General features: G+C 42.7%; 1 protein-coding gene and 1 non-coding gene across 2 annotated transcripts in view; one reads left to right on the top strand and one right to left on the bottom strand.

Moving 5' to 3' along the window:
• Window positions 1-11,164, bottom strand: part of LOC124596510 (Down syndrome cell adhesion molecule-like protein Dscam2) — a 270,374-nt gene extending 259,210 nt beyond the window's left edge. The window contains exon 1 of the mRNA XM_047135673.1: window positions 11,053-11,164. Coding sequence (XP_046991629.1) covers window positions 11,053-11,161 — 109 coding nt within the window. The 5' untranslated portion in view covers window positions 11,162-11,164. The remainder of the gene's footprint in view (window positions 1-11,052) is intronic.
• On the top strand, window positions 4,099-4,173 carry Trnas-cga. Its single transcript has one exon. It is a non-coding gene; the product is annotated as a tRNA-Ser (tRNA).
• Window positions 11,165-15,710: the final 4,546 nt, after the last annotated feature.

Raw genomic sequence — 15,710 nt, 5'->3', positions numbered from 1 at the left:
TGAAAGGCGTGAAAAAATATGCTGAACATGATAAAGATGAATGATTGGCGCCTCGCGGGGTAGCTGCGTGGTATGAGGCACCTTGTCACGGTCCGTGCGGCTCCCCCTGTCGCAGGTTCGAGTCCTCCCTCAGGCATGGGTCTGTGTGTTGTCTATAGCGTTAATTAAGTTAGTTTAAGTTAGATTAAGTAGTGTGTAGGCTTAGGGACCGGTGACATCAGCAGTTTGGTACCATAAGACCTTACCACAAATTTCAAAAATTTTCAAATGATTGGCAAATACAAATGATGATATCAAATTATTCTGCCAGTTTGTGTTTCATAAAATTCATTTGATAGATTAAATGGTCGGATTTCAATAGGACACATTGCTTAAAAGTCTATAGAACATTGTGAAGTGCACGAGTACGTTGAATATAGGAGATGTGTGCCTAGCAATTATAAAAGTTTAGAAGACTGTACACAGTTTATTTTAACAGTATTTCCCTTAACTTACTTTTGAGAAGCTTAACTTTTTGAAAATGAACTACTTGAAAAATAAATATCATAATCGATTGTCCATTCACTTAGAAGACGCAATGAGTATTGCATGCAATCCGAACGAGGCAAATACAGACGAAATAGCCGAAAAAAAGTACGTCATTTTATTTTTGAACTTCACTTTGTTTTGCTATTAGAATGAATAATAATCCGACTTGAGAATAACTTGCAGCTTTTTTACAAAACCTTTGGCATGTGAACGGTATCGGAAATGGAAAGGCTCATCGGCTTTTTGTCACTTTGAACATTTGAGATAATAGCATTAGAATGAAGTTTATGAAGCCATCTGAATAAAGTAACATAATTTTTTAGTGATGCAACTGGCTGATCTTGCATAAAAGTACAATGAAATCAACTTAAGAAACAAAATACACTGGTCCCAGTCTCAGTCAAAATGATCAGATTACTAATGTGTCCATTCCTTTCCTGCGCCATTCGTATGCACCTGTCAAACGACGTGAACATTATGAGGCTACGCAAGTCAGGTGAACTTTATTTTCACAGGAATAAGACAGACGCGACTCAGTTAGGTCGGCACACTGTATTCTTTCTTTAGCAGTTTTTTTTATTCATCAGCAGCTCTTTATGTCCCACAATCGCAAACATTGTGGCAGTCATTCTGTTAGTGGCGAATCCCGTCATTGGCTCATGTCATGACGATTGTTCCAGTTAGCGCCAATAGTCGACTCCATTGAATACTCTCCAAAAAGTTATTGTAGTCAAAATGGCATGTGCCAACTATCGGCTCCCGTGACTACATCTCTCAAAATTTAATTTTTGTCAAACAGGCGCTCAGTCATTTAATATTCTTATTCCCTGTATTACATGATTTTAATGTCATTTACATGGCTGATTATTGTCAACAACTCCACAGTAATTTTATTTGATAACGGGGTCAGGTAGAACCAACAGTTGTGAATGTTAAGCATTTACTATTTACCGGTTTCGAAAATACATTTCCACTTATTATAGGTGTTAACATTTAATATTTCCTGTGGAAGTATTACAGATGTAACTCCTATTCCAGTAAAGATTAAGTACTTACCATTTGCAGCTGTTGACTGTACCTGACTCCTTCGTCGAATCAAAAATATGCTTGGGGGAATTATAGTAGGCGCGTAAAAAGCTGGCCGATCACCTCAGGTGCCAAGCTTGGTACGGGGACTGCTAGATTTGTCGTTATGGGGTGAGAGGACGTTACAGAGGGAGTGTCTCCTTGCTTGTCACACAGTGCCGACAACTCATGAGCGTGCGGGCCTCGTAGCAGTCACCTCAAATGAAATGATCGGATTGCATTGTTGGCCGGGATGCCTCATTCGGGTTCGGCTGCCACGTGCAAGTCTCATTTCAGTCGGTGCCACATTTGGCGACTTGCGGACAATGATGAGGATGAAATGATGATGAGGACAACACAACGCCCACTCCACGAGCGAAGAAAATCTCTGACCCGGCCGGTAATCGAACCCGGGCCCAGTGCTTGGGAGACCAGCACGTTACAACCCAGCTAAGCAGGCGGACAGTCACCTGTGCATAAATTTCAAATGGAAGTAACACGTATTCGTGAACATGCATCATACAGACGACCAGTTTCAAGTGCGGCACATATTTGTAGCAAGGAATATGAAATAAAATTAAGGCTATTGTAGTACAATGGAATGAATAGCAGAAAAATGACATTAAAAACATTTAGTAAATATTTGTGGTCGTGTCTGATGTTGCATAATGGATTTATATATAAGAACAATTAGTATTGAAACTTCCTGGCAGATTAAAAGTGTGTGCCGGACGGAGACTCAAACTTGGGACCTTTGCCTTTAGCGGGCAAGTGTTCTAGCGAGTGAGCTACCCAAACACAACTCACAGCCTGTCCTCATAGCTTTACTTCTGCCAGTACCTCGTCTCCTACCTTCCAAACTTCACAGAAGCTCTCCTGCGAAGCCTTGCAGAACTAGCACTCCTGAAAGGAAGGATATTGCGGAGACATGGCTTAGCCATAGTCTGGGGGCATTCTTCCAGGAGTGCTAGTTCTGCTAGGTTTGCAGAAGAGCTTCTGTGAAGTCTGGAAAACAGGAGACGAGGCAATGGCAGAGCTAAAGCTGTGAGGACGAGTCCTGAGTCGTGCTTAGGTAGTTCAGTTAGTAGAGCACTTGCCTACAAAAGGCATAGGTCCCGAGTTCGAGTCTCGGTTTGGCACACACTTTTAATCTGCCAGGAATTTTCATATCAGCACACACTCCGCTGCAGAGTGAAAACCTCATTCTGGAGACAGTGTTATTTGTCAATTTATCATCCGCTCACAAACAAAACACAACAGCACTTCGTGATACGATTATAGGTCACAGTTTTGGGGTTGGCTAGGGAGGCAGCAATCGAAAGCAGAGAACAATCAGGACTGAGTGTTCAGAATTATGTCGACTTTTAACAATTAGTACTTTAAAGTCAGTGGCAAACCTATCGCTCCCTTAAGCCAGTCGGATCACTAATCGTGCATTCGTACGTCGAGCATTGAGCGCGTCGAGTTTCTGACCTCATAGCTGGGAAGAATCACGGCGGGGAATCTTGCCGAATGTGCAGAGCAATATCTAGCGTGTCAGAAAGTCTGAAAGTGCGTTTGAACTAGGCCACTGGTGAAGAAGAACGCCAACTACGTCACGGGGATATCACCTCTCTTTAGTACAGAACCGCGATAGGCCATATTGGCTTTCAGTTGAAGTCCATTCGTATGTATGTCGTTTCTGACTGGCATTAAGGTGAGGATCTCTCGAAAACCCGTCGTCAATTGTAGGATTCGTTGTAATAAAATGAAGGAAAACGGTGTTTTGGTGGTTAAAGAATTATTTTAACTTCCATATTATGGAAGTATGCCATTTCAAGGCAACGGCTTATTGAGGACACACAAAAAACGCATTGTTTATGATAAAATTTGTTATAATTAAATGTCAGTTGATAACGTAGCTACAATTAAAGCTTTCAGGAGATGGTAAGATGCAAAGTACAGTCACAAATCATTTATGGTTGTTGTAGTAGAATGGAAAGAGTCGCAGAACTGTCAGGTATCAGGAGACGTGTTGCTGTCTCGCGTCTCACTGGATCCAAACTTTTTTTTTACTAGCTTTCGTGTTTTCTAATAGGTTCTCTTACTTGCTTCTTACTGTAATAAAAGTGTTTTCTAGAACATTCCATGTTATCCAGAACGAGATTTTCACTCTGCAGCGGAGTGTGCGCTGATATGAAACTTCCTGGCAGATTAAAACTGTGTGCCGGGCCGAGACTCGAACTCGGGACCTTTGACTTTCGTGGGCAAGTGCTCTACCAACGGAGCTACCCAAGCACGACTGACGCTCCGTCCTCACAGCTTTACTTCTGCCAGTATCTCGTCTCCTACCTTCCAAACTTCTGGAAGAATGCCCCCAGACTGTGGCTAAACCATGTCTCCGCAATATCCTTCATTTCAGGAGTGCTAGTTCTGCAAGGCTTCGCAGGAGAGCTTCTGTGAAGTTTGGAAGGTAGGAGACGAGGTACTGGCAGAAGTAAAGCTGTGAGGACGGGCCGTGAGTCGTGCTTGGGTAGCTCAGTTGGTAGAGCACTTGCCCGCGAAAGGCAAAGGTCCCGAGTTCGAGTCTCGGCCCGGCACACAGTTTTAATCTGCCAGGAAGTTTCATTCCATGTTATGGAAATAAAAGTGCACTCTCCTGAGGAGTGAGTTAGTTCTATTGGATTAATCTAAAAAGACATTTTGCACTCATTGCAGTAAGATATTTTGCACTTTCTTGTTTTAAGTTTTGTATTTTACATGTTGTAAAGATTCTGCTACTAAATGTGAACAGTGGCAAAGTAACAAAAAAGTTACTAAAATTGAGAATGATGAAATAATATTTATTTCATGTGGAGAACTATTGTAAGTACATACCGCACTAATTGTACTGGAACTTATATAAGCAGATGTCCTTATTAACAAGTCATACTACTTACTTTTTTCGGTTGCAATATGTTCATGGATACTGAAGTTCTTATTTCGACGACTGCCGCTAGAGCGCGCTGCTATTGCATATACCAGGTTGAGACACATGTGGACTCTACGCAAGATACAGTGGCTGATTCGCAGTGAACAATTTTCGTCCAAAGTGTTGGGCGAGTTCATTCGTAAGGGGAGGTCAGCATTGTTTTCCCGCTTTCAGTCGGTTGCCAACATGCTGCAGTGACAGATTCGAGGCACACATCCTGCAGTCTTTCTCAAACCATGTCACAGAAAGTATTTGGTTAAAAAAAATTGCGTTACTTACAGCTTTATATGTTCAGCTTAATGGTGACATGGGCATCATTTCGTTAATGGTCAGAGTTATTGTCATATTTGCAATTAAGTAAGACACCGCGTGAAATTCAAAAACGTTTGGAATGAAAAATAAGGATTGCTATGATTTTGCGTTTGGTGCATATTACAAAACGTATTACTGCTTATGAAAATTAGCTAACATACTGAATTTTTTCTTTAGGCTTGGGTGGAGGTCTTTACGTCACTAATCTCAAGAAAACTGGTCTTATGTAGCTCACTTATCTACAGTTGTGTAAAAGAGTGAAACATCCATAATATTCCTCGTATTTCATAAATGGTTTGAGATATCGAAATGATATTTTAGCAAGCTATAACACTGACAGAGCAGAGTATTTTTCCGTATGATTATTACGTGAAACTTCATTATCTACCGTGTTATTACGCTAACTACAGACTTTTTTAATGACTGAAATTAGTTTTTAAGGGCCGTTATGGCTGGTGAAATGAGAAATGCTGACGGTTTCGGAACAACATAAGTGAAGACTCTACACATTTATTTTTGTACCAAGGACGTGCTTTTTAATAAGTTATTGACCTTATTTGTACACAGATCCTCAGTTAACAAGCTGTTGTTTCAGAAGTCTCTCTCAACTGTGTCTGCAGAACATGTTAGTGAAGTGAAATTGTGGAAACTCCGCTGTGTTTTAGCAAAGAAGCATATTTTAGCACATTAAGAAGGAAACGTAGTCAAAATTCATGACGCTTCTCTGGAAGTTGCAAATGATAAACAAGAATTATTCTCAGGTGCTAACCAGAACAGATGTGGCTAGGTTTTATTGGATGGTCTCCACGCAAGTAGTGGGCGTACAGGGAGTTCACTTTTGAATACAACAAATGTGACGTTAGGCTTCAGTTAGGAACGGCACTTCCCCTCCGGCACTCTGCACTTCTCCTACAGCACCCGCCACCAACCCCTACCACTGTCGCTTGCCCTGGCGACTGCACGTCTACCAGCCACGTTATTCTCCACGCCATCTATGGTACGCACAAGTTGCATCGTTTCTGAGCCTTTAGCAGCACATTGAACTCAGCACGCTCAACATTAACATTTGAAAGCACAATCTGTGTGTCGACGTCTTTACTATACCCAGTTTATTGGGGTCTAATAAAAAACTAATTTACGTAGTTTACCTACTAATCATAAGATCCATATATACGGGGCCCGATGTGCCGCCGTACTACGTAAGTATTGATCCTTGAACAAAAATGTTTAACAACCACTGATTTAGACGCTCATGGAAGATATTGCAATCTGCTTGATAATAATACTGGAACTGAAAGGAATATGTTAGACAAAGAAATATAATACCGGTATTACGCAACGTCTGAACAGTGTAAATGATCTGTTGTAAATAAAGAGATCGTTTCTCTTCACCTGTTGAAAAATTCTTTGTTGTCTTTGCATAATCGGAAAGCGTCAGACATAATACCGGTTATAGGGACTAGATCTGAAATGCAAACAGTCGTAACACAAATTTTTAAGATTTGTTATTATAGTTAATATTTCACCTACCGTACTCTGTAATGTGTCAATACAGGCCCTATTTCATTTTTAATTATTAACTCGCAAGGTGAGTTTTCTGTAATGTACACCATGAGGTGGGGCTATGTTTAAACCGAGATTTAAAGCACATATCATTTAAAATTTTTAATTTAATTTACATAATATTTATTTTTACAACTAATTAAGTGTTGCTTAAATATTCCGTGTTGCTTTTATTGTAATAAATAAAGCCTGAATTATTTTACTTTTTATTGCACAAAATTAGGTTATTTTGTGCGGTTTCTAAATAGTGCACATAAATGAACTGTTAGAGAACTTAATTCTGCATTCAAAAATTATAGTATCCCTGCAGAAAGTAAATTTTCACATACAATTGTATTCCAGGGTTTAAATTTGCACGTATAAACTGCAGTTGATGGATACAGAAAGAAAGTCTGCAAAACCGACTTTCGATGCTGGGATGTATATTTTTCTTTATCGCCATTCAAAACGCATTTGATTTTAAGTGATTTCGTTTGCTAGTAGAACTGCGATCATTGGCTATTGTAAAATCGCCGTCTTTTCCATCTCTTTCTTGATCTATATCACTTGCATCTTCTTACATCCACTGACTAACAATTTCGTCAAACATAGGATTGTTTAAACTGTCATTTTGATGTGAACACGTGAAAACAGCTACGTAGTTTATGAGATACGGTCTGGAAGCCCCAAGACATATCAGTAACACGTGTCAAAAATGCACAAAAAAGGCGATAACGCAACCAGCAACAAATCATTGTAGTGTTGGCGATTTAAGGAGGGTATGGAGGGTACAGAAGCATTCCGCTAGAACTGATCTTGTAGAGCGAATTCGAAAGTTTTTGCGTGGCCTGAGAGACCACACCTCATGAGTTAGGATTAAGAACCAATGTGTAATAGTGGTAGCGTCCTTGGATTCCGTCAAGTTGTCGATCTGTAATTGTTATGTTAAGCACAGAGAGATATTTTCTTTTGGAGACAATGAGATTAATGTATTGTTTCTGTGGTGTGTGTACTGTAAGACCTTCGGTACACACACCATCAGATTATTTGACTTGTCGCTCTAACGAAGTAGGCGAGTGTCAGCAATCTGTCTCGTGGTCTTATCGTGGCGTGTTTATCTTATGCCGTTAGGTCAGACAATAGAAATGCCACTTGCACGCTTAGAGTAGCAGATTGACGGCGACCAACTTTAAACAAAACTTGATTAATTTTCACACGCATTTATTAAAATAGTAACAAGCATAAACCTTACGTAACTTGATTCTGGATGCTATTTACAATTGACAATCTGAAGTTCCTTTGGTCTTGGTACGTTAATCTTATTCTCAAATATCTCTGATACTTGACAAAAGTGTCTATACATTTATCTTCATGGCTATGTACAGAAATATGGTAATCTTCTTAGGTGCAGACTGAAGCTTGACTATAGACTGGTACAGGCTAATGCATACAGGCTAATGCATACTGGTACGGACAAATGCAGACTGACTAATCGGAGGTCTGTAGACTCGTTATAATACCTCACTCGTTCAGGTATCACTGTGCGAATGTGATCCGCGAGGAGAAAAGGTTCTACGTTAGCAGCAATCTCATTGGCTGCGTTACATATTAATACGTGGATCAGCGGAAGCAGAATTTGGTCCGTCTCTAAGGCAGCGCCATCTCGTAGTGCGGAGACACACGAGCGCTGTGCCTGCGCTGTTGTGCTTAGCGGGCCGCACTCTAGTGGGAAAGTTGTGTACCGGCTGACTACGCGGAACTATGTACACAACAGTTTCAAACACCTTTATTGCTAATTGTTTCTTATTGTGAAGTAATGGTGGTGGTAAGTTCCGATGGGATCAAACTGCTGAGGTCATTGGCCCCTAGGCTTACACACTACTTAACCTAACTTACACTAGCTTACGCTAAGGACAACACACACATCCATGCCCGAGGGAGGACTCGAACCTCAGATGGGGGCAGTTGCGCGAACCCTGGCAAGGCGCCCAAGACCACGTGGCTGCCCCACATGACATGAAATAATGGCTTATGCGAACAGCAAAATGTGTATGTTCGGAAAAAAATTATATATGTATGTCTTTGTGTGTGTGTGTGTGTGTGTGTGTGTGTGTGTGTGTGTATGTGTTTGTGTGTGTGTGTGTGTGTGTGTGTGTGTGTGTGTGCCCGTATTGAAGGACCGCTTACACCCGTGTGCCTTGTGCCTACTGCCAGTGCTTTAGTTGGATGGAACAGGTGGGTTCCCAGAAATACTTAAAATATTTATCCCATGTGTACATAAATTTGATTGTTAGTTTTCCCACAAAAACAGTCTATAACTCTACTAGTGCGACACTAGGTTCCTGGATATTGTACCCTACTGAAACTTCTAGATTAAAGGTGAGTACCCAAAGATACTTTATTCCAACTACAGCACTGCATGCTGCTTATAATATTCGTCGTGAACCAGGGTTCGCGTCACAGCCACCACTGTCACCACACATTTCACCGCCGCAACACCTTGGCCATTAATGTTATTACCACCAACCGTGCAGTTCAAATTTTCATTTTCACGCTTAGAAAAATATTAGCTTATTTTTCTAACTTCACCGGCTTTTTCCTTTTTCCTGCAATAGTTTGTTTCCCTTTTTTGAACAGTATTTAGCTTCTTTGCGTTGCTCATCATGTTGGATAGGCCACATTTTTTAGTTTTTCAATGTAATTTTTTTAAAAGAAGAACTGACAAGTAACGTCGACTTGGACAGAATGATCAGAAAGTCCGATTACTCCCTATGTATTGAACTAAGCCCAGCCCGAACAGGTCATGAAGGCCCAATGGTACCGACCGGCCGCCATGTCATCCTCACTCACAGGCGTCACTGGTTGCGGATATGGAAGGGCATGTGGTCAGCACACTGCTTTCCTAGCCTCTTCTTCTCAGTAAAGTAGGTCCTCAGTTTGCCTCACAAAGGCTGACTGCACCCTGCTTGCTAACAGCGCTTGGCATACCGCATTGACACCCATCCTAGCGCTAGCCCAGCCCGACAGTCCGTAACTTCGGCGATCTGATGGGAACCGGTATAAAAATTTTTCACAGACAGCTCGACTATCCCGCGCGGCGAACCGGTATTAACACTGCGGCAAGGCCGTTGGCCCCCCTATGTGTTACACAGAAGTTAATGAATTGCTGTTATTCGTAGGCTCACAAACGACCCCATACAGGAAAGTCAGTGAGACATATTCAGCATGATTTCACTGTAAGGTTTCAGAAACTTTCTCCACAAAAACCAACAGCTTTATGGCGGGAGAAAAAGCTCTTTTTAGCTGGCTGCATAAAGGACAAGCTCCTTCAGAACGACCACTAACAGCACTGGAAATGTGTGTGGAGGCTACAGCGGCTGCTGCACGTTCGCCGTAAACGTTCACTCGTAATCCATCACAGAACTGGGAGTTCCACACTCTACATTACAAGGACAGATGAAGACTGATTTGAAGTTAAGGGCATTTAACCCTTAATTGGTAAGTGACCTGAATGATAATGACTCGTAAAGACGTCATAGGGCATGTGGGCGAATGTTCGATGTTTTTACAACTCTTCCTTCAAGGGGGAAAGTGTTTTTCTCGGGCAAATGTGCAACGTATCGAGAGCAAAAGCGAGAAATATTTGCTTCTGGCGTGAAGAAAACCCACATTTTTATGGAAAACTATAACAAAACCCACCACATGTCATAATGCAGACTGAAATGTCTGCAACCCACTTGGTATTTTCATATTTCGTTGATGGCGCTATGAGTCACATTGCGTAGCTCACCATGTTATGTGACTGATTTATTTCACATGTGCACGATCTGGAGCAGCTCGGTCTTGTATGGTTGCTGTAGAATGGAGCACCAGCCCGTTACGCTATTGCTGGTAGAATATATCTCAACGAGGTATTCCATAATAAATGGATTGGACGTGGTTTTGTCCGTTCGCCTGCACCTCTGGAGTAGCGATCACGAAGCCCTTATCTGTAATCTAGCGACAAAAGGGAATCATACTCTGTTATGAAAACGATGGTGTACAAACAGACAGTCTTGAAAAATAATAAAGAATAGTCACACTGCCTGGACACTGTCCTCTGTCACGATCCCACATTAATACAATACGAACATCTATGAATAAGCGGACACACGATATCAGCTAAAGGGACGTTGTGATCACTTTGTATTCTAAACGCTGCGAAACTCACCTATACAGCACTTAACGACCAGCGACGTCAGTAACCGCTCTCCAACTAAAATCGGTGGTGAAGTAGCTGTTGGCTACTGGCTGGCCTTCCAAGTTTTCGAGTTACCTACTTTTTGTTTCACCAGTCTACCGAAAATTCTAGCAGCCAATTCCCTCTTCTAGGCTTGGGCCTCCCTGGCCTATGCAGCTTTGTTTTTCTGTAGAGCAGTGTCTCAACAAGCACTCGTTTACCATGATGAGTAAATAACGTGGTAAAGTGCCACGAAAAAGTATTATTCGCCAATTCTTTAACGAAATTTATATTGATAACTCTAGCAAGCTCCTGAAGAACTTGGCTAGAATGCTGGGTCATATTTTAAAGAAATCCAGCATTTTGTATTTATATTGAAAATACGACAGTTCAATCTCATATGCCGTACACATACTTATAAACTAAATTCTCTTACCCATTATCTGAATATTCATTTTGCTCCTCGAAGTCTGGCCTTGCGGGTTGGTAGCGACACACACGTAGCCTCCTTCATCAGCATATTTCCGTACATCCTTGATAACCATAGTCCCGTTTGGAAATACTTGCTGCCGATGATTTTCTGGTAGTATTTTACCTGAAAAAAAGAACACTTTGCTATGAATTGTAAATTCGGTGGTTACGTACATTTTATCTGATTTTCCTGAATTTTCTAATACCTGATACAGAAGTGTCAGGAAAAAAATATAAAATCACGAATTATAGTGCCGGAATGGTTCTCTCGAAGAACCTTAACTGAAAAAAAGAAACTCCACTATTATTTGTAAATTAGATATACTTTAGGACCTCGGTGTACAAGATGTAAGGACAAAAGTAGCTTTCGCATAATTTGTCACCGCCAAATAGTAAAGTTCGATGAATCTTGGACCACAGATAGAAAGAAGTGCTACAGTACAACACAGAAAGTAGCTGAGAGAAGTGCACAATAAGATAATCTGAAATAACATTTTAATTCAATGACAGTTAATGCTCTAAAGTCACCCGACAATCAGCTGTGATAACTGCTGTGTGGTAGTTATGTAGAGAAGTAACACAAAAGCGTTATTTCGAGATGGGCCTACAAATATGCTACATCTCGTAGAACATCCCAAAGGTTGTAGGCTGATGAGCGGTATTTGTGTGGGCACTGCACGTCATTCAAAAGGGCGTCCAGTCGTGGCTTGTAGCGCTGCCGGGTTCTGTTCCCGTGCTGAGGAGGCAGCGACAGAAACAGTGACGGATGGACCCGGCGAGCAGCTGCAGTGGGCAGGACGGGAGATGACGGTGCACCTGCTGGGTGCACAGTGGGCGCTGGGGTGCGCTGGTTCACGGTTTCTCTATATCTCTGGAGACAAATGTCACAATGGTTCATCTGAGCCGCGCGTGATTAGCCGAGTGGTCTAAGGCACTTCAGTTATGGACTGTGCGGCTGGGCCCAGCGGAGGTTCGAGTCCTCCCTCGGGCATGGGTGTATCCTTAGGATAATTTAGGTTAAGTAGTGTGTAAGCTTAGGGACTGATGACCTTAGCAGTTAAGTCCCATAAGATTTCACACACATTTGAACTTTTTTTTTTTAGGTGAAAAGAATGCGCACCATTCCCGCCTCCATAATTCCTCCAATGCGAGCTTGCGCTCTACCACTAATGACATCACGGTATTACACCGCCTGTGTTTGTAAGAAGTACTATGCAGAGATCTTTCTTCGGACATGCATCCATGTCAGAGGAAGCGTTGCACTGTACTCCTTACAAACACAGGCGGTGCAATATTGTATTTATCTGCCGTCACTGGGCAAGTGACTTTCAATTAAAATGTCTCCCGTGTGCAGGAGTGTACATAATGTACGTACGAGTGCAGGTTGTAAGCGTGGTTGACGACATATGGAAGTTTGTGTCTGGCCGTGAGTTGTGCTAGGATAGCCTAATGGTGTGATTTATGGTGGTCTCTGTGCAGCATACTTCCTTCAATGCCCCATCACATTTTCACAACGAAAATCGACGCTGAAGTTTAGTTTTACGACCAAGTATGAGTGACCAAAAGCATTGGAAATTGAACAGCTCTCACGAAGTGACGTCTGCATCGAATATTATGAACTAGCAGGAATACATCTCTCCATCGTGGGTAGTGTGGTCTACGTGAAAGTGGTGGATGAAGTTACTTGTGAAGGGATCCTCAGTATGATGAGCAACTTTGATTCAGACATTCAGATTGGCACATAGACTCTGTGGAAGTGGAACACACAGGTCTCGGCCAGAGGACGGTCCGAGTGTTCGAACTGCCATTTGAGGTGCCAGCAGAGATGGCACAATGATAAACCATCCAGCAGAAAAATGGACACACTTTACCACGTACCCAGTTCTGATTGGGGTGTGCCAAGTGTGCATAAATCTTACTAAATATGTTCCGCCCTATTTGAACATAGGCAGATGTTGTTCCATTGAAATTTACGAAGGCCAACAAAAGACCAGTTCAGGATGCTGGCAAGAGAGGCATCTCAGATTAAGCTGTGCGCAACATCGCATCACGCAGCTCTCGATGAAGGAAGAGATTATGTTACCCAAATTGATGGTGGTGATTTGGTGACATGTGTGGGTGCCCTTCAGTCTGTTCCATCTGACAACAGTCATGTCTGAAAAAAATGGGCTCAGAAGAGATGGATGAAACGCAACTGGCATTGTCCAATACCTGCAGTACGATGTCTATAGAGGATGAAGACCTCGACGGTGGCGATCGCCCTCAGCACGAAGATATCATGGACAGTTTCCCTGATGGGATTTGATCGGCAATGGATTCAACGGAGACCTCGCACAGCGTGAGCGCGTATAATGGACAGCAGATGGATACAGTGTCTGCCTCATCATGGATGTGCTGCAGCCTTGAGCCACCCTGTTAATTCTGAGGAATGATTGCAGTACGAGAGCTGAAGATATCGAGGGCACTATATACGCTATCATAGCTAAAGCGATTGCAGTTGCTTCACATCATGACAGTTAAATAGCGATGGACATAGGAGGGGCACCTTTGTTGATGGCAGGGCCTCCTTTGGGTCTCCCGTCTCCATCCTTCCAAATGGGTGCCAACAATTCCATCTCCCCTTGCCAGGCCTACCGCACCATCAAGCCCAATACCATCAGTTTGAAGGTCAAACTGTAAATATTTCATGACATGTTGCAGGTGGTGGATTTCGATATCGCCCTTCTACAGGAAGTGCACCTCAACCAGTTTCCGTCTATTTATGGATAGGATGTTTATCAGCCGCTGTGGACGGACAGTGGTTGTAGTACAGTCATTTTTGTGAAGGACGGCATCGTGATTGATGGTGTGACCTACCTTCCTTCAGCACAACGGCTTGCTGTCACATATAAGGGCGGCAGGATTATGAATGTGTACAAATCTGTACTCAAGTACAGACGAGAGGAGAGACCATTTAACCTTCAGTTACTTGGTCAGTGGTCTGGAATTCAGTAAACAGCGCTTTTCTCGATGCGGACACCAGAGCAGCCTGGTATTTGGTGGTCAATCAATAACATATGACTTTTCTGGAGACTAGAAATCTGTAGGAATCAGCATGGGTTTCGAAAAAGACGGTCGTGTTAAACCCAGCTCGCGCTATTCGTCCACGAGACTCAGAGAGCTATAGACACGGGTTCACAGGTAGATGCCGTGTTTCTTGACTTCCGCAAGGCGTTCGATACAGTTCGCCACAGTGGTTTAATGAACAAAGTAAGAGCACATGGACTATCAGACCAATTGTGTGATTGGATTGAAGAGTTCCTAGATAACAGAACGCAGCATGTCATTCTCAATGGAGAGAAGTCTTCCGAAGTAAGAGTGATTTCAGGTGTGCCGCAGGGGAGTGTCATAGGACCGTTGCTATTCACAATATACATAAATGACCTTGTGGATGACATCGGAAGTTCACTGAGGCTTTTTGCGGATGATGCTGCGGTGTATCGAGAGCTTGTAACGATGGATAATTGTACTGAAATGCAGGAGAATCTGCAGCGAATTGACGCATGGTGCAGGGAATGGCAATTGAATCTCAATGTAGAAAAGTTGTCGCGAATAAATTACGAACAGGCGTATGTTAAGCTGTCTGTGAAGTTACAGTCCTGTGACATAGCAGTAGGAGCCGCTGTCATACGCATTAAAGTGCTCCGACAGATGGAAAGCCTCCACACAGGGTTAGCACACAACGGAAAGAGCCGGCGCGGCGCAGCGCCCGGTAACAGGAAACTTCCACTCAGAGCGGCTACGTGACAGACCCGGGGATAGTAAGGCAGCCAGAGCGATGGAAGATTCCCCAAGCATCATAGTAACGTCACAGGAGACTATGTAAACGGCAGCTCAACAGCCTGTCGAGGATTCCGCTAGTATTCTGCCACTGCGCTACTCTGCCTCAGGGGCGGAACTTGGACTCTCGCGGCAACTAGTTGCACAGAGCAGTAGTAGTTACTCCTCCCACAGTTTGGTTCAGGTGTCAGTGCCTCGTAAGCTTGAATAATGTTTACTCTAACTCTCTCTCTTCTTCATTAGAAGCTTATTCACGATCACACCGAGTTCCCTAGTTTAAAAATTATTCCAGCTTTACAGATTCTGCTCCAGAACTACGAGCTGGGCGAGCCCACTCCGCCTCAGCCAGGTTAGTGTCTAGCTCCCTCTTCCTGATCCGCTCGCAGGAAACCAATCAGACACGACAAAGTGTAATGTGCTGCGAATACATAGAAAGATAGTTCCCTTATCATTCAGCTACAAAATAGCAGGTCAGCAACTGGAAGCAGTTAATTCCATAAATAATCTGGGAGTACGCATTAGGAGTGATTTAAAATGGAATGATCATATAAAGTTGATCGTCGGTAAAGCAGATGCCAGACTGAGATTCATTGGAAGAATCCTAAGGAAATGTAATCCGAAAACAAAGGAAGTAGGTTACAGTACACTTGTTCGCCCACTGCTTGAATACTGCTCAACAGTGTGGGATCCGTACCAGATAGGGTTGATCGAAGAGATAGAGAAGATTAAACGGAGAGCAGCGCGCTTCGTTACAGGATCATTTAGTAATCGCAAAAGCGTTACGGAGATGACAGATAAACTCCA

Source organism: Schistocerca americana, chromosome 2, assembly GCF_021461395.2.
Source record: "Schistocerca americana isolate TAMUIC-IGC-003095 chromosome 2, iqSchAmer2.1, whole genome shotgun sequence".
NCBI classification, from domain to species: domain Eukaryota; kingdom Metazoa; phylum Arthropoda; class Insecta; order Orthoptera; family Acrididae; genus Schistocerca; species Schistocerca americana.
The sequence above is the reverse complement of the archived record's forward strand: the minus strand, read 5'-3'. Positions and strand labels throughout refer to the sequence as shown.